A 19121-nucleotide genomic window follows, 5' to 3' on the forward strand; every position below is an offset into this window, starting at 1 on the left:
AGTTGAAAAAATATATATCAATATATACAAATTCCTCTTCTCTTCTGGGTTGTTCATCATCACTGAAAGAAGATGAGAAAGGTTAGATGCACATTGACCAAATGTTAAGAAGAACTAGTGCAGTGTTTCCTCTACCATCATATTAGGGGGGCGCCCCACGCTCCTTTTTTTTTCTTCCTACAAAACAGGTCTATAGCTTGCTTTTTTATTAAACAGACTAAACGGCCTTCTGTTATTTATCTTTTTTTTGTCTATCTTAACATAGACAAAAATGCCAATAAGTGAATGAATGCTTTCTTCCAGAAGAAAATATGTTTCCGCCCGGTTTCGAACCGGGGACCTTTCGCGTGTGAGGCGAACGTGATAACCACTACACTACGGAAACTGATGATTTCCATTGGTCGATATTTCTGATCTTAGATATATATGAACAAAACCATTTACTTGATTTTGATAGTAGACTTTTCAACACTCTCTTAACTTGCATAAGACTCAGGAAAGAGTGAGGGGTGGGTAAAATGGAAAAAACATGTTTCCGCCCGGTCTCGAACCGGGGACCTTTCGCGTGTTAGGCGAACGTGATAACCACTACACTACGGAAACTGCTGAAACCCAATGGTCAATATTTCTGTTCAAAAAGGTATAGGCTAAACAAACACAGCTAAACAACACATTTTAAAATCAGAAAATGAAATGTTTTGGATAGTACCCATTTGTTATCAATATTTAAGAAATTAGTGCTTTGAATAAGACATATGTTAGAATATTACTACTAATATTATAGACCATATGCTGTATCAATACAGTAGCTTCCCTGTATGGTTAATTACAATTATATAAAGCCATGATAAGCATGTATAGTTTACATTTTTGAATGCAGTTCACATTATACTGCTAAATACACAGTACGTGTGTAATGTTCCTTATGACCTGTTCTGTCATCAAAACACAATTTGACATTCTTAGATGATAGCTGTATTAGAGATCTAACAATACTGTGAAATTTGAGATCATAATCTTTGTACTTTAAAACAATTTGGCAATAATTAGAAAACCCTAGTTTTAATTAGTACCATGCCCAGGACTGAAGTGGAAAGGGGCAGTGGTGACCTGAAAAAACATGTTAAATCACATCTGATACAGACAAAGATACAGTTGAGATATATTCACCCACGTGTATTCATTTCCACAACACTACAGAATCGTAACAGTTATCATAACAGAGGCTCTAAAAGTTGAAATAAAAACGGTTTGAGTTTTTTTTCTGAAGGGGAAAGCAAAAATGAAAAGCATGTTTCCGCCCGGTCTCGAACCGGGGACCTTTCGCGTGTTAGGCGAACGTGATAACCACTACACTACGGAAACTGATGGAAACAGGAGTTCAATAATTTTAGGTAAGTAGAGTTTAATTTGTTATACTCTCTAATATCTTACATAGCACTGAAGAGGAAAGTGGGAGAAGTAACAACTGAAGACGGAGGGATGAAATAAGAAAAACATGTTTCTGCCTGGTTTCGAGCCAGGGACCTTCCGCGCGGGAGCCAAATTTGGTTTGTCTCAACTTTCCTTACCTTTTCCAATACATTCTCTATGGCAGTGGTTCTCAACCGGCGGTATGCGTACCCCTGGGGGTACGTGAAGGCAGTCCAGGAGGTACGTCAGATTTTTTAAAGATATATAAAAAGTTTGCATCCATTCAAAAATCCTTTAAAAATAGTTATTATACGGCTCTTCAGAATGTTCCAAAAAGTTCTGTTGATTTGTATGGGCCATATGTGGGTTAAATGTCTACGTTCGCAGGTCTGTAATTTCTGCCAGTGACCCCTTAACCAGTGTGCTTTGAGCTTAAGTTGTCATACGTATCTAGCAGTTTTCAGAAATAAATCGGTGATTGGACAGCAAAAATATTAAGGCGGGAACCATGGGAATTTTAATTCCCATATTTGAATGGTCCGGCAGAAATGAAGTCGTGGTTGAAGCGTAGCAGCAATGCTGCTGAAAACACGAAGGGAGTCGCACCAAAGAAAGCCAAATTAGAGCCAGAAAAATTCTGTCAGTATTCAGAAGAATATGTTTTAATGGGATTTACGTCCACGAGTGGCCATCCATCCAAAACTTTGTGTTTCTTCTGTGGGGAGAGATTAGCCAACAGCAGCATGAAGCCAGCACATCTTCAGCGGCATCTCAACACAAAACATGCAGGTCAAACATGCAGCTACTACCCTTTGCCTCCACATATTTATGTGAGGCCTCCTTCTCTGCAATGACTGTGATAAAAACAAAGCTGAGAAACAGACTGTGCCTGGAGAAAAGCTTGATCACAGCAGTTGCCTCCCTGCCACCAAGACTGACAAAGCTTCTCAGTGAAGCACAAGCACAAGTTTCTCACTAAAACTCAGTTCAATGCAACAATGTTCAGTGTTGACAGTTTAATAAATCAGACAATGATAGTGTAACAGAGTTAAAAATGCACTTTGTTAATTTGTAATTCCAATTTGTATTTGTGAATGTATTGTATTCACCGTAATTTTTATCATTTCTTTCACGTGTAAGTGAGCCTAACTGCACTCGGTCTCTTCTGTGCCTGCTAAGCTTCCGTAGGAAACAAATAAATCTGAAAACCCACCCATTGTGCCTGTTCATGCCCTGAATACATCTGTTACAATGGCATAGAACGGTGTATGACATATTATTTTCAACCACAAATGCTCTGCGCTGGTTAGGGGGTACTTGGTTGAAAAAATATTTCCCAGGGGGTACATCACAGAAAAAAGGTTGAGAACCACTGCTCTATGGTAGTCCTTAACTCTATGGATGTAATATTCAAACGGCCTCTGGTGGCGCTGTTCCGACTTTCCCATAGACACCCATTGAAAAAGAAACAGGCACTGTGTCGTCAGTCAGTTTATCTCACTCGAGCGAAAGCGACCCCTAGAAGAGCGAATATCCCCGATTCCTCAGATCCGACTCCTCCTATATATACAATCCCCGACCCATTCCGTGGTCCGTGTCGAGGTGCCTCTCGAGGAAAAGGATGAAATACGAAAACATGTTTCCGCCCGGTTTCGAACCGGGGACCTTTCGCGTGTGAGGCGAACGTGATAACCACTACACTACGGAAACTGATGACTAACAAGTTGATATTAGTGTCTGAATAGGTATTTTAATTTATTAACAATACTTTCAGATATCAACATCAGTATATCAAGTTACACAGTTTATGACATTATAAGTGACATATTTCGACTATGCTGGATACAAATATCTATGGGGAAACAGTTAACAGATATATCTCTCACTCTTTTAACTACATATTGATTCATTTATATGACCTTCACCCTCTGTTGCACTTATTTATATGGTTGAGTGTCAATAAAAGGACTTGATTTCATATATGTGGTACTATCAATTTATGTTGTAAATGTGTTAATTAACTTGTTAATAAAAGGATTAATTAACTTGTACATTTATTAACATATTTAAATGTTTATTCTTTTGTTTTTAAATAACATAATTAATTTCAATATAATAATAAAAAATCTTCAAGAATTTTAATCTGGACAGGGCCTTTTGATACCCACTCAATAAGGGTCAGCATCTGTACTACATGTACTACAAAAAAAAACAATATAACTAAATAACCCATTACAGTTGGGTATGACTTTTCCAACGAGGTGTACGATTCCCAAATATCACATAGTAAGATTAGATGAATTTTGACGCAACTAGATTTTAATTAATTATCTACATGAGCGTGATAACCACTACACTACGGAAACTGATGATATGAATTGGTCAATATTTCTCTCTTCAAATATGTATCTATGAACAACAACATTTAGTGCATGTCAATAGTGGACTTTTCAACATTGTCTTATCTTGTCTAAGACTCAGGAGGGAGGCGTGGGTGAAACGGAAAAAACATGTTTCCGCCCGGTCTCGAACCGGGGACCTTTCGCGTGTTAGGCGAACGTGATAACCACTACACTACGGAAACTGATGATCCAAACAGGTCGATATTAGTCTTTTAATAGGTAATTGACTATATTACAGATTAGATTTATTTTAACACAACTAGATTTTAATTATTTAGCTGTACATACCTTGTGCCAGCATCCTGGTATTGGTAACCCATCCCGACCCTGTGGAGACAGAAAATAAGTGTTATCAAATTAACTTACCTAACTAATAACATATTAATATTCATAACCATCAAGTTACGAGAAAAGTAAGGAGGGTAGTACAACCGGAGCACTAACACAAAAAGTCATACAAGTTTACCAAAAACCAAAACATACAAAACACACACAACAGTTTAAATACCACTGTCACTGACAAAATCACAAACAAGGTTGTTGTCTAATCATTATTGCACAATTTATCCAGGCAGGGTTAACACAGGAGTGAGGGAGGGGCAGAAAGTCAGGAAGCAGTAATACTATACCAATGGGCAAGGGGTGCCAGAGGGTGGCCCCGCCTCCCCAAGGAGCTCTTTACCTCCACTGGTTTCCTGAAAACCATTCCAAGTGGTTTTGAGTCACTTCTTTTTAAAATCAATCAACGTACACTTATAATCAAGCACACAAACTAGGACTGGGATGGGAATGGCTAAAATGGCTTGCTAGAGCTACTTACAAAATATTCTTTGTCGACACAAACAGGTACAAAAAAGACAGCAACAATGGTTATAGTGAAAGGAAGTGTCAGTCCAATCAGAAGTGTTACAGCGCGGGGTTAGACATCCGACCCCTCCTATATATCCAACCCTGCCCCATTCCATGTTCCATGTCGAGAATCCTTTCGAGGAAAAGGAAAGTGATGAAATACAAAAAACATGTTTCCGCCCGGTTTCGAACCGGGGACCTTTCGCGTGTGAGGCGAACGTGATAACCACTACACTACGGAAACTGATGACCCTGAAGATCTCCGACAGCTTTACAACTGTGATGAGTTGGGGTTTCAAATGGACAAGAGCAGGGACAAGGTGCTGGTGAAGAAGGGGTGGAAACTACTCTACAAACAGGCACCTGCACCAGGGACCACATCACGGTACTGGTGTGCCTGAACACGGCTGTCCTACACCACAGGAGTACCCCGGACCTTATTTGGCAATAATGATTAAAATTGTTAAAATTATTCAGCCGTTGATTCCAGGACCACTTCTTAAAGCATGCCGTGATGGAGACCCCCTGCTCCTGATCTTCTATGGACATAAGAGCCACCTGGACCTGGAGTTGATCAACACCGCCAGAAAGAAAGGTGTCATGCGTGGGATACCCCCCCCCCCCCCCCAGGCAGAGTTTTCTAAGGCCTCCAGAAATCTCTGCCTCTATAATAATTCATTCATATTAAATAAAATGTCCTCCCTCCACAGCTTTCCTAAGCCACTTTGATGATCACTCGACTGGTAAGAACTCTAAATCTTAATTTCCCTGAGTGCTCCAAAGAAAAACAGACTATTTAAGAAATTTGCCTGTGCTTTTTTGTGTGTGACAGAGCCAAGAAACCATCACCATCTTCCCAGTAACCAGCGCTCAACAGGCCCATGACACCACCAACTGGTAAGCATGTGAACCCACTGTAGCAATCCTGTGTAATGAAGACAATACAATGAATATAGAACAAGTAGCCTGACGTTGTCATACTCATAATTCTAGTCAGAATATGAGTCTGATACCGCTCCGTTGGGCTGTGAGTATGGGGCGTGTTTTCTACCGAACCCTGGAAAAAAATGCCTCTTCGCTTAATTGGATAGACCTACAACCAATCAGAGCAACGTAGTATGTTGTTTGTTGAAAACGAATTCAACCGCTCTTTGGTGATGTGGTTGATTACGTTACTGTTGATCATCTGTCCATCATCGTATAAAACCCACCCTGACAATTTGATTGGTCCGAACAGCTCTTGTTTAGGGTTAGGAATTTTGGAATCCCTGCAGGACGCATTTTTAGGTCTCAATAAGAGGACATGTCCGGGTAAAAGAGGACGTCTGGTCACCGTAGTATACACATTTTATACTTACGTTCCTTTCGTTGGTGTGGCAACTCTTTAACAAACTAGCTGAAATATCAGTCTTGGCCGATAATCGGGTTTAGAAAGTTCTAACGGACGACACGCCCTGGCTAACTGTCAAAATGAGAAAAGAAATGCGTTTTATAGGCATATCCCTATTGAATTTTAAAACCGCAATGTTATAATATAGGTGTATATCTATATATAAAAGTACAATGTTGTGACATAACGTTTTACATTTTTATATTCCTGAGGAGCCTCGAGATGGACGATAATTAGCTAGACCCCTTCGCTTAGTTCTTGCCATGCCTTTGTTAATGGCATTAGTTCAATCGCGGTAGTACACTTAGGCAGTAAACACATTCATTTCTGTAACAAAATTCACTGATCTATACTGAAAGTATTTCCACTTGTATATTGTCGTTCTGATAGCTATCAGCCCTTGAAAGCAGATGAATATTCCTATTTTCCTTACTACGCTCACGCTTGTTTGATTAAAACAAAATGGCGCTTGTAGAACTGTTGTATAAAAACACCACAAGAAGAGCGTTATTGCTGAACATTAGCACTGTGTGCTTACCTTCGACATTGGGCATGCGGCCTTGTACCTGACCAAATAACAGCCGTGCTGTAATATCTTTCGCAGCAAACTAGCTACCTCCTGTGATATTGTGTTACTCGTTTTTGTTATTTTGCATGCCCATCAAATTAAACAGACGACAATATACTGGCGTTCTTATGGTTTTGGACATATTTCTTATTTCACTACCGCAACAAAATGGTTGCTGCTAACTAGCTAATTTCGCAAGCATGGCTAGCTGGACAATAATGGCTAGCTAGAGCTCGTACTGTAGCTAGCTACGGTCGGCTAACTAAGTGCAAGGAGTTTATCACAGGATAAATAACGAACTTGTTCAAATCCGGGGCAGCCTATGTAATTCTGCAGTACTCGTCTGTCTAGGTCACTAGACGATCTGGTCAATAATTCACTGGTGTGAGTTAATCTTAATCGTCTCTCATACTACTGATCAGACATAATACTTAGCCTACCATTCTCTCCCGATCTTTTCTCTTTAGTCGATGCCCGCTCTACACTCAGTTAGTACCTGTACCCATGCAGCCATCTGATTGGTTGACATCTGACGCACGCTCTCAAGATCATAACCACTAACCAGAGCTATTGAAAAAGAGAAATTACGTTTAAACTTAATTTACTTTTCATTGGCTGTGGGACTAACTACACACCCCAAAAAAGAAAAAATTGTGAGGCTTTATCAAACGCTGGAAATTATACAAGAACATACGCAACCCCCTACCTGTGATAGATCATAGAAGGTGATTAATTGCACAGTCCTAACACACAGCATCAGTTTCACATAGACACACATTCAAGAATACACACACACACTTTGGTGTATAAAACATCTTCCTTGGCTTATTCATCCCCCATCAAACAAGCTCCATTCAGTTAAAGGACGGTTCATGGAATTAGCCTATCTCAGGACAAAGGGGACTTTGGTGTGGTAAAAGAAGGGAAGTGAAGTTGTAAAGGCGACATCACATACCACAGGACAGGGTTGGTCCAATCCTGGGGGTCCCTGCTCGCCCTTCTGGCCCTTCATAGCCCTCTTACCCCCCAGGCCCCGGTCACCCTGGGATAGACCCGAAAAGGGTCACAAACAACTCATTATATGTAACTGGATGGTATTTCTGAAGCCAATGAGGACATCAGAAATGTATAATTAAAGATAAATTGCTGTAAAGGGTATGTGAATTCTAATGATCTTGGTGGAGAACATGGAATGTGCCGAGGCTATGATTTGGCAAGCGGAAGGTGTTGTCACTTACCTTCTCTCCTCTATCTCCTCTGACCCCCTTCTCGCCCATCAGTCCAGGGAAGCCCTGTCAAGGATAGAGGGAGGTTAAGACCTGCAGAATTTACAGTTAAGATTAATTTAAGGCTTGCAATTAAAATCCGCCTGTGAATGAAAGTACTTACATCTAACCCTGGCTGTCCTTGTTCTCCCTGACAAGGAAATTACACAGAATCTCAAATTTACACTAAAGTCTGTTGTATTTAATACTTCTTGGTACTGTGTAATGTTGTGCGGCATGCTGTATGATACAACAGGATTTTTTTTGGTATGCAAATAAAGTCAAAAAGAAGCAATTTCCAATGTCTAATCACAGTGTGTTGTTGTGCATTCATTTGGTAAAAGGTGGTCTGAGGTCTTTTAAAACCTGCACCTATAGCTTTGATAGGTTCATGTACTGTATGTAAAATGTGTCTGACCTTTCCACCTTTGGTACCAGGGAGACCAACCAATCCAGTTGAACCAGGAACTCCCTGTGCGAGGGAGCGGTGTGTAATAAGGCACTTGAGGTATGTGCTAGCACACATGTACCACCGCCCACATTCACGACAGTCAGCCGAGCAAGACTTTGTGTGCCCGTAACTGCTGTTCATCTAACACCACACAAAGCCATTGTCGGTCTTTTTCTGGAAACAGATAGTAACTATAAGGGAAAGACTCACCCTCAAACCAGGGGGTCCTATGTGTCCAGCATCCCCCTTCTCTCCTTTTACCATCTCCCCAGGTTCACCCTATTTGATACAAAACACACAACCTAGAATCCTCCACAAAGCTTTTCTATTCTAAAATGTTTGCTCCGAATCGGAGAATGACGTAATTAGTGTTCGTGATCCTATTCAAGAGCAGGAGATCTGGATTCATCTCACCTTGGACCCAGGTACTCCGTGAGGTCCCTGCGAAACGGCAGATAAAATATGAGATTGGTTTCCTCATTAAAGCACTGAAAATGGGAAAACTGTGAGGCTGTGGTTGTGCTGTTCTGAAAGGGGTGCGGCCGTCAGGTCACCCACCGTGAACCCTGGGGGTCCGGGGGGCCCTGGAGGGCCGGGTATGGAGATCAGCTGAGCCTGGGAGAGGGAGAGAGTCGCTGGTCAGAGGATCCTGGGGACACAATCACTTAACATGCAACATCATGATGGGACCATTCAGGTTAACCATCACTGACCAGATTCTCCTCAAAGCGAAAGTCTCTTCCCTCTCCTTTTTGTCCCGCTGCCCCCTGATAACGTAATGCACAACAAAGAGAACAGACACTGTATGAGAGGTTATACTGTATCACCCTTAGAACAGCAGTGTTATGAGATAAGAGATATCATGTATCCTGTCTTATGATTGATACATGATCCTTTTCAAATTTCTCTGCTTTACATTAATAATCTTTATCAGCACTGTCTCAGCAATACCAGCTTGATTACAGTTGCTGCTATTCGTTCTTTTAGTGCGGGGGTACTCAGTAGGCGGACTCCGGTCCGGATCCGTACCCGGACGCAATACAATTTGGACCGAAGCCAAAATTAACATTCTAATTTAGTCATGATCTAAGCGAGTTTTCATTGGTGCGTGATTTCAAGCTATATATAGGCTATATTTTGTTCCTACTAGATGTGGTTTCTATCTTCTGTGTCCAATCCAAAGGTCCAATCAGGAGCTGTAATAACTGTAATCACCATGACAACTCACTCACTCAACGTTGGACGCAACCTCTGTGGGTCACGCAGGTTATGTGTGTCATTCACAGCAACGCAGGCTAATCGATTTGCTAACGGTACCTGTTTCTTCCTTAGCGAAGATGGCATGCTCTAAACCCAACAAAAAGCGAAAAGTTGATTCCCGAAAATCGCAAATTTCAGATAGAGTTGGCTCACAAGTATGCATTTGTGCTGCCGGTGGGGAGCACAAAACTGATGTGTTTAATCTGCAATGAGACGGTTGCCCTTGTCAAAAGTGGTAATGTGAAACGTCACTATGACACAAAGCATGGACACTTTGAACAAAATTATCCCCAGAACTCTGAGGCCAGAAACATAAACCATCACTGTTCCGGACTGAATGGAAATTTGGTGAGTGGACCTTTTGGGTTTCTAATTGAGTACCCCTGCTTTAATGTAACGGTTTGACTCAGTTTGACAGAACTAGTTGCCAGAATCTACCTGAAGACCAGGATGGCCATACTGTCCTTTATCCCCCTTCTCGCCTGCCGCTCCTGGGGTCCCTGGTTCACCCCTTTCCCCTTTATGACCCTACAAACACAGGAGAGAACACTTGAACACTACAGAACCCAATATACTCAGGTGACTGTCCCACTCGGAATTCTTGATCATTCTTTTCTGTAGCTACCTTTTCCCCATCAGTACCAGGTAAGCCAGCGTCTCCCTGTTGAGACACAAACCAAAATACAAGATCAAGTCTTAAGTGTCTTTCTGGCAGGGACATTCACTCTAACAGTCCAGTGTTGCTGTCAGCACAGCTAAAAGACAGTGGACAAGAGAGGGGCCTGGGAGTTCAGGAAATAATTAATGATTCTCTAGTTAAGGACAACTTAATTTAGTTGATGTATGCCAGTATTGTATTTGGGACTGCTCTGACCTTCAGCCCGGGCTCCCCAGGGGGCCCCGGTGGTCCGGCGGGGCCCTGAGGAAACAGAAAAGGATCAAACTCAATCAGGCAAGCGCTTTCTACATTACATTTTTCAGTCAGTGTGTGAGACTGCAAATGTTTGCTCAGGGCTTACCTGAATATATGTCTGGCTGAGAGCAGTGTCAAAGGACCCTGGGATGCCCTTCTCTCCTGGGAAACCCTGTATAAATAGAGAGATAGGGAGAGACAGAGAAGAGTAATGAACTAGGTAATGGCACAACTTCCATCAGTGGATGTATCTCTTCAGCTTCAAAGGGTATTCAATGTCGAGTCACATATTCAAAGTCGTGTTCAAAATACACAATGCATCCGTAACTTTTGTGAGATGCCAGCAAGGAAAGGTTATTCACTCACCATGACCCCACGAGGTCCAGTCTTTCCCACCTCCCCCTTCTCCCCCTGACCAAGGACAGGACAGAACGTCAGCCTTGACTGAGTCCCACATTTCATAACAGAAAACCAGTGAGTTTGTCGTTCAAACAAACTAAAAACCCTCACCTTCGATCCCGAAGGCCCCTCTGGCCCTGATATGCCTTGCTGTCCATTCTCCCCCTGCACAAAACAACAGAGGATATAGTCAGCTGGAGACTGCTTGTGTGTGTACCTGTGTGTTTGTGTGTGTGTGTTTGTCTTTGTGTGCATAAGAACCTTTACCTGTGGTCCTTTAGGCCCCTGTGAGTAGACAGATAATAAACACATTAAAAACCAGGAGTAAGATAAATAAAAAGTATCTATTATAAAAATAACAATAATTTATACTTTAAAAAACAGAGCATAAAGCATAGACTACCTCCTTTCCATCCAATCCATTTAGACCAGGTGGGCCCTGTAAATGATAGTGGAGGTAAACACAACACAGGTTAAATTAGAATCTGATAAAAGAAAAAATAATTCACTCAGATTAAATTCTACTGGTTTTCCACTAGGGGAGCAGCATTTCATTACAATCCAGTCTCTGCTGTCTGATTAGTGAGAGATTAAACATCTGGTGTTCCAGATTCACAGTCTTGATGACATCTTCTACCACAGGAAATTATGAAGTCATCAGGGCTCTCAAAACACTTCTGGCGCTGACAAGAGATTGGCTACCAAACTTTCAGACTTGTGGAAGGTAGGGTGTATATACTGATGAGTCATGGTTAGTGAACAACCTTGGCAGTCTCATTAGCGAACTGATTTGGTGTTGGCGTTAAGGCTATCATGATGACAGCCACCCCATGTGGCGAGGAGGACAAGTGAGAAGGGGAACCAGAATCCGCCAACCCTCCTGCCCCCCCGCCAAACCGCTGCAGTTACAGGAAGCAAAGGTAAACATTGTTGAGAGAGAGACAGCGACGAGGAGCGGAGAGGCGCCTCAGAGATACATCTGTTGGCAAGATGGAGGCTGTGAGCCTACTCTACCAAGGACGACCCCACACTCGCTATGGACTAATCATTGTATTGGGGCACATTTCACCTGCACAGGGAAGAACAGAACATAGGGAGGGAGATGGAGAGAGCAGAGGGGGGGAGGAGAGGACAGTGGAGGAGGAGTAGTTTGGGCTTAGTGTCAGGGACAGAAACAATGGATGGTTTTGAAGGAGGAGAGAGGAAAGGGAAGAGGAGACTGTAAAGATTGGACGGACGTTTGGTCAAAGAAAGGCCGGAGGAGCATCTTACCAGCACACCCGCTTCTCCGCGGGGCCCATCCCTCCCCGTGTTCCCTGGAGGGCCCCTGGGGCCATGAGGTCCCGGAGGACCGGGCGGGCCAGGGGGCCCAGCCTGGCCCTGGTCACCCTGCAAAAACAGAGACACAGGAGAGGCAACATGTGAATGACGAGCACCATTTTGTAAAACCGAAGTGACACAGGAGAAGAGCAGATCAAGAACAAACGCTCTAAAGGACAGAAGATGAGAGAGAGGTTGAGAAGACGATTCTTCTCAGGCTTTTAGACAGGACACATGCAGGTATGAAAGATCAGGTCAGTGCTTAGTTGAGGAAGGGAGGGAAAGCACAGTTCAGCCCGTCTGTACCTTGACGAGCCGTCTGTGGAAGGTGTGCTGGTCGCCGGACAGAAAGCTGTGATCAAAACGAGGGAAGACCATCTCCAGTCCAGAAGAAAGGACCGGGCAGACACAGGCATAGAGAAACACGAACAGAGAGATAGATTTAAAAAAAAGCTTCAGGGACAAGTTGTCTCTCTTGCCCCTTGAAGGAAAAAGGTCTAGGACAGGGGGAGGGATGGAGCGACATGGCGGAGCTGAAAGGGAGATGGACCGTTAAAAAGAGAGCACGAGAGATGGTAGAAAGGAGGACAAACCTTGACAGTGAGAATCTGATTACTTAGTAAACCTGCTGACCCATGTAATGCAGGGGGACCCTGGGGGAGAAGGGAGAGACACAGGGAGACAGGAGGAGGAGAGGATGAGGGGGGCTAGTAGACCTCTTCAGCGATGCACAATAACACGCTGGTAATCATTCACAAAGGCTTCTGCCGAAGTCTGACCCAGGCCATCTGTTTCTGATGCAGCCGGGCCAAGCCAGATCAAGCCAGGCCAGGCTAGTCTAGGTGCTAAGGGAGTAGTCTAAGGTGATGGATGGACTTGTGAGGAGGAGACAAGTGTTGGAGAGAATCAAACATCCTTCTCTTCCACATTCCGGATTATTTACAGGCCGTAAGTCTTCCTACTGTTGTAGAGAGTTGCAGAGACAAACAATGGACTTGGACAGAAGATTTTATGTAAAGTGTGCGAGTGTGTCTGTGTGTGCACGTGTGCATTGTATCCGGCAAAGGTCGGACTGCCAGGTGAATCTAATTGATCATAGCCTGTTCATTCATTCTTTTAACTAAGTCACTGGAGTGTGTGTATGTGTGTGTGTGTTTGTGTGTATGTCTCACCCTGGGTCCCATGTCTCCTTGATCCCCCTGAAGATATTGCAAACAACAAAAGACATCAGAATAACTTTATTCATGGTCAACTGATGGTATGTTTGTGTGGGTATAAGATGCTTTTCTACCTTGTCTCCTTTGGGGCCAGCCAATCCCTGTGAAAAGGAAAAAAAGATTGAAGGTCATCGTGCCATCAATTTACTCTCTTTCCTTCTCAAGTGTGGTGCCATCAGAAGACATGACACACCCCACATCATGGGGTCATATGATGAGGATGGAGACCTACCTCACTTCCCTTCTGACCAGGAAGACCCTGTAAATGGTGACACCGATTTGTTGATTTTAAACCATGAACAAATGTATACACATAAATAAACCCAACATATTCTACTAGACAAGAGTACTGGGAATCTTATAGATGGTCTGACTGTTGTTTCAAACTGTATGTTACAGAGAAACTTTCAAGATGGCTGCCATACTTACAGGCAGTCCATCCAAACCGAGAGGACCCTGAAACACAAGACAGAATACGCTCAAAGTTAACATTGGGGCTTTTGTGGGGAAAATCTTGTGTTTGTGTGCATGTGTTAGAGCACACATGTGGCTGCTCTGTCCACTGACAGTATAGACTAACATCTCTGTTTTGTTTTTACTGGAACAGCTTCACAGACCTGTGTATGTTTCCCTGTTGGCCAGTTGGCCCTGAACCCCAAATGCTAGCTGCCAACACACACACACACACACACACACACACACACACACACACACACACACACACACACACACACACACACACACACACACACACACACACACACACACACACACACACACACACAACCAGCCTCAATACATCCCAAAGCATCAAGCAGAACAGACAGACTCACTCAAGCACAGTTTTTTGTATGAGGTAAGTTCATAAAAGTAACACACGAAGACCTCAACAACAACAGTACATGGCATCTTGGTGCCAAAAATACAGAAACATCCTTTGTCAGTGTCTAAATGTGTAATCTTTTCATGAGAGTTGAGTCCACTAGGTGACATTATATTTGTGAAGAACAAGAATGGGACACAGGTTCAACCAAATAGCTGTGTATACCAAGATAGCTGTGTAGGCTAGTTACTGTAGGTGTAACATACCTATAGTTTATATATTCTGTATGTCAGTACACGTAGATCGATTGGAAATATAGAGAGCACTTATTTTATGGACAACATATTCAGTTGGGTAGTATTGTAGTCAGTGACAGAGCAGAGTTACAGTGACACGTACCGGGTAACCATCCCGTCCAGGCGTGCCCTGTAGGGATTGACCAACAAAAATGAGGATTAGGATTAAAATTAGGATACATTTCAGAGATCCTTTAAACCACCAAAAGCTCACTATCTTGAGCCACAGTGAAAACAGAAAACAATACATTGTTGGGCCAACTAGAAATGTACTTGATTCTTCTCAAGTGTCCATTGCCATAAACATCCACTGAATGTTAACCTACCTCCTCCCAGTCCACAATACCATAGACTCAGCACCTGTAACTATTCAGCACCACCTACCACAGCACCCTCATGGAGATACTTACAGGAGAACCTACAAGAGAGACAGACAACAGATAGGGAGAAAGTCACATGTGTTAAGATCTGGTCTGGTCGGATCGGGTTTGATCGTATCTGGTCTGGCATGCTCTGGTTTGATCAGATCTGGTTTGATCTTGTCTGGTTTGTTCTGGTTTGATCTGGTCGGGTTTGGTTTAGTCTGGTCTGGTTGCTCTTCTGAGTAATCTCAGAGCTGATCTACAGAGGGATGACCGACAGATGTAAACAAAATAGCCAATAACCAAAAACCAATAACCTGGTAATATGTTCCAAGTCCAACAAAGGCTTCTTATGGGCTCCTTCTATCATCTGCGGCTTACGCTTCAGCAGCTGTTGTCGTAACACAACTACTATTCCACTATGATGCTTTGTTTGTGGCATTGATCATTCAATCAAGAGGCATTAATGGTTTGATTACAGAAAGTTCTAGGCACTCAATCAAGGCGTTGTTGCATGTTCTGTTCATTAATCCTAGTACTACTATAGCTAGAAGAGCCTTCAGAAACAAATGACCAGCAGGAGAGAGTGTTTAGAACATGACCCCTCCAGGAGAGAGAGAGTTTAGAACCTGACCCCTCCAGGAGAGAAAGAGTTTAGAACCTGACCCCTCCAGGAGAGAAAGAGTTTAGAACCTGACCCCTCCAGGAGAGAGAGAGTTTAGAACCTGACCCCTCCAGGAGAGAGAGCGTTTAGAACCTGACCCCTCCAGGAGAGAGAGCGTTTAGAACCTGACCTCTCCAGGAGAGAGAAAGTTTATAACCTGACCTCTCCAGGAGAGTATAGAACCTGAACGACCCCTCCTGGAGAGGTCGGATTGGATGTAGCATTGAGGGGTTGGATGTAGCAATCCAAGAGGATTGGAGGGGGTGCAAAGTGATGCAAAACTGTTAAACAAACATACTAAAATCCCTCATCTAACCTTTTGGTGGTATCATGGAACTTGTAGCTTACACATGTTTTAGTTATCCTTTTGTTGCAATAGATGAGGCCAGCATTAAGAGGGGAAAAGTTCAAATCTGTCAGTCTCTGTCTGTTTCTCTCTTTGATGCTCTTTCTTTTGCACTAGCAGGGAAGGAAATCTCTCGGTGCAGAAACGAGTACAGTATATTGCGAACATACGCTAGATTTGTTTCTACGCTCAGTGATTACGAGGAAAGGATATCCGCCTGAGCCCTGTCAGCCAGCTGTTCGACTTTCCTCCTACTCGCACAGCACTCTGCTGTGCTTGACGCTGTCCACAGCCCTGACCTCGGTGACACGGCTCACTAGGAAGCCTGCTATCAGGGACACTCCAGCCAGTGGTGATGCTAGATTTTCTAGCGCTAATGGAATGTGACACAGCATGTGGAAGGATCCAGAAGGAAGAGCTACAGCAGCTTAGAGAGACAAACCCTGGCCCATTCTAGCCCAGCCTGGCCCCTGTACAGTGTCAAATCGACCTGCATGTAAACAGATGATGCGTTTCCGAGGAGAGATTTGTAGGGGGGACAAGAGGAGGGGGAACGAATTGAAGAGAGAGATGGATTAGGATGACCTTCCCAGGTCTTCTGTCACAGAAACTGTCAAAGGTAGAATTCCTCCTCCCTTTTTTTTTGTCACAGGGCAAGTGAAGGGAGAAAACCACAAAGAGAAGATATAGAGATAGAGAGTGAGTCAGAGAGAGGGAAAACAAGAAAAAGAAAGAATGACCGAGAGACAGAGATAGAGGGGGGGGATGTGCCCATACTGAGGGGAAGGGGGACCTGGGTCAAGTCGGGTCAGGATGACTGACACAAACCAGAGGGGGCTGCTTTTAATGTCCACATCTTTTTGGAGTCAAGGAGGGGTACACTGAACCAAACCAGTTCCCCTCCCCCACCACCCCCAACAGGGAAGCCGAAATCCTTCCCACAGACACACTCATCTATTAACATATCATACATTACACAGCAGAATAAAGTCGAGGAGAGTGAAGAGAAAGAAGAGAGGCAAAAAAGAGAATAGAAGGAAAGAGGGAGTGATGAAAAGGGCAATAGTGTGTCAGGGAGGACTTTTGGCTACGGACACAGTGGACGAAACTAATGTTTTTACCCTGACCGGACCACCTGGGAGTTCACTAACTGCACACACAGTTGTGCACACACACACACACACAGTGATTTAGCACCAGCATCAGCCCCCTATACATAAATCAGTGTTCGGCCCTGTAACATTTGGCCCCCAGACACAGCTTAAAGGCTACTGTACAGATGAAAGACCAGGGCTCTCATAAGGCCAGGCTTCTATACTCTGGATATTTAGTATCTCTAGACGGCAAAGACACGACGGGATAGGAGGAGACGATACAGGGGACCTTGGAACATGAGAGTCTTGCTTTTGTGATTGACATGGTGATCACGTTGACCCAAAGAACCTAACGTATACTGTACATTACATTCAAGACAGGTTTCCACATCTGTTCACAATAGCAAAGCTATTATCAAGGAAATTGACTATATTTATCAGAGTATGTTCTTAACATTTAAACAGAGGACAAAATGGCCCCTGGGGGTCAGAGAATGAGAGAGTTTTCTGATAAAGGACTCAACCATTGACTTGAACTCTGGCCACGTGCCGACTTGACTCCCTCTCAGAGTCTGTATTAGTCAACAAATACAGGATGGCTTGAAGAAAAACGTTTTCTAACATTTTTCTATTCTTTCCTAAATATTTCCAACTCCTTTTCCAAACTCTAGAGACTGCTAACTCCTTTTAACACTTCACACACACACACACACACACACACACACACACACACACACACACACACACACACACACACACACACACACACACACACACACACACACACACACACACACACACCTTGGATGGGAAGAGAAAAGAATAATGAGGGGAGGTCAGCTCGCTAATACACACAAACCCACTTCCACAGAGCCATTGACAAACACTTGAGAAAGAGAGCGATTGGAGCAGTTACCAGGGTCGCCTTTTCTGCCCATCCTTCCTCGTTTTCCTGGGGCGCCTGGATGGAAAGACAGAAAAAGAGAGAAATATTATTATATATAACATAGGTAGATTATAATCTATTTATCAATGAGGCTCCCATCCTTTATCTTCTGATATCTTAAAATCACAATCATGCAGTTTCTCAAAAGGGTGCTTGATTGGTCACAACCTTGTTCTTCAGCTAATGGAATGACATTCTACGAACAGGAATGAGCGGTTTCCCTGACCTTTACAAGATTAAGCAATCCCAGACTAGTCCTAGAAATATGCTCTCTTTAAAGTTTATAATATGATTTAATCCTAAACAGGACTGTCTGGCTTTTTATCTGACTGAAAAGCAGCCAGTATAGTTCCTTTCTATTATGAGTTTGGGGGACCAACTTCAATCAGCCCCAACTTCACACTGCTTAGCAGACAGCTGACAGCCAGGGGAGGACCTGCTTACGGCTCCGATAGGAACCCTGCATGGGAAGTCGTGTGTTTGGACAGACGATAAGATTCCTCCGCCGCTGAGCGAAAACCCTCGCTATGGCGAGGAGTAGATAGAGGAGGGCAAGCAGGCGAGGGAGGGGGCGAAGGGGAGGGGCACCAGCCATGTCACTGCGGCCGGCTGGGCTGGGCCAGAGAAGCTGGGGGTCGGAAAGGAAGGATCTAGACCAGGGGCTCTATCGCTATCAGACGCGCGGCGTGAGAAATATGGCCTGTCCGTTTCCCACTGCGGTCAGCCTGCCTTCGCCGTCCAATCCGGAGACATCCCCCTGGGGGCGTCCAGACTGAAGATAAGGATTCTGGGAAAAAGGCTATCCCTGACAGCATCCAAGATGCATTCCATTTCCTTTGAGGTGGACACACGCTGATTCTGAAGCTTCTTCAGGTTATGAAGAACATTCAGAGAGATAGATAAGAGAGTGAATGAGTGTGTGCACAAACGTTGAAGACTGAAAGACTGGTAGAGCGTGAACGGTATTGAGTGAGAAAGAGAGAGAAAGATAGATAACGCTAGATAAAGAGAGAGCGAGAGAGAGAGAGAAAGAAGAGGATGGTGCTCTGAAGGAGAAGCAAGAATAGAATGGTTCTAAATGCTGGTTATTTATACTGAGACACTCACAAGCCAGGTATAGTGGCACGTATATCTTTTTAAACC

The 19121-nt window shown here is 43.6% G+C and overlaps 1 protein-coding gene and 6 non-coding genes across 7 annotated transcripts in view; all 7 read right to left on the reverse strand.

Annotated features, from left to right (window-relative positions):
- Positions 1–6: 6 nt before the first annotated feature.
- Positions 7–19121, reverse strand: part of LOC136963176 (collagen alpha-1(XXIII) chain-like) — a 38432-nt gene continuing 19317 nt past the window's right edge. The window contains exons 3-29 of the mRNA XM_067257216.1: positions 17949–17993; positions 14977–14984; positions 14670–14696; positions 13877–13903; positions 13680–13706; positions 13522–13548; positions 13403–13429; positions 12824–12883; positions 12183–12299; positions 11314–11349; positions 11178–11195; positions 11022–11075; positions 10878–10922; positions 10618–10683; positions 10473–10517; positions 10224–10259; positions 10037–10126; positions 9052–9105; positions 8897–8953; positions 8753–8779; positions 8549–8617; positions 8306–8359; positions 8012–8038; positions 7861–7914; positions 7578–7664; positions 4104–4142; positions 7–62 (exon numbers count right to left, since the gene is read on the reverse strand). Coding sequence (XP_067113317.1) covers positions 60–62; positions 4104–4142; positions 7578–7664; positions 7861–7914; positions 8012–8038; positions 8306–8359; positions 8549–8617; positions 8753–8779; positions 8897–8953; positions 9052–9105; positions 10037–10126; positions 10224–10259; positions 10473–10517; positions 10618–10683; positions 10878–10922; positions 11022–11075; positions 11178–11195; positions 11314–11349; positions 12183–12299; positions 12824–12883; positions 13403–13429; positions 13522–13548; positions 13680–13706; positions 13877–13903; positions 14670–14696; positions 14977–14984; positions 17949–17993 — 1226 coding nt within the window. The 3' untranslated portion in view covers positions 7–59. The remainder of the gene's footprint in view (positions 63–4103; positions 4143–7577; positions 7665–7860; positions 7915–8011; positions 8039–8305; positions 8360–8548; positions 8618–8752; positions 8780–8896; positions 8954–9051; positions 9106–10036; positions 10127–10223; positions 10260–10472; positions 10518–10617; positions 10684–10877; positions 10923–11021; positions 11076–11177; positions 11196–11313; positions 11350–12182; positions 12300–12823; positions 12884–13402; positions 13430–13521; positions 13549–13679; positions 13707–13876; positions 13904–14669; positions 14697–14976; positions 14985–17948; positions 17994–19121) is intronic.
- trnav-cac (transfer RNA valine (anticodon CAC)) lies at positions 313–385 on the reverse strand. The gene has a single exon. It is a non-coding gene; the product is annotated as a tRNA-Val (tRNA).
- Positions 531–603, reverse strand: trnav-aac (transfer RNA valine (anticodon AAC)). Its single transcript has one exon. It is a non-coding gene; the product is annotated as a tRNA-Val (tRNA).
- trnav-aac (transfer RNA valine (anticodon AAC)) lies at positions 1293–1365 on the reverse strand. Its single transcript has one exon. It is a non-coding gene; the product is annotated as a tRNA-Val (tRNA).
- On the reverse strand, positions 3051–3123 carry trnav-cac (transfer RNA valine (anticodon CAC)). The gene has a single exon. It is a non-coding gene; the product is annotated as a tRNA-Val (tRNA).
- Positions 3925–3997, reverse strand: trnav-aac (transfer RNA valine (anticodon AAC)). The gene has a single exon. It is a non-coding gene; the product is annotated as a tRNA-Val (tRNA).
- On the reverse strand, positions 4836–4908 carry trnav-cac (transfer RNA valine (anticodon CAC)). Its single transcript has one exon. It is a non-coding gene; the product is annotated as a tRNA-Val (tRNA).

The sequence above is a fragment of the Osmerus mordax genome, chromosome 19, assembly GCF_038355195.1.
Source record: "Osmerus mordax isolate fOsmMor3 chromosome 19, fOsmMor3.pri, whole genome shotgun sequence".
Lineage (NCBI taxonomy): Eukaryota > Metazoa > Chordata > Actinopteri > Osmeriformes > Osmeridae > Osmerus > Osmerus mordax.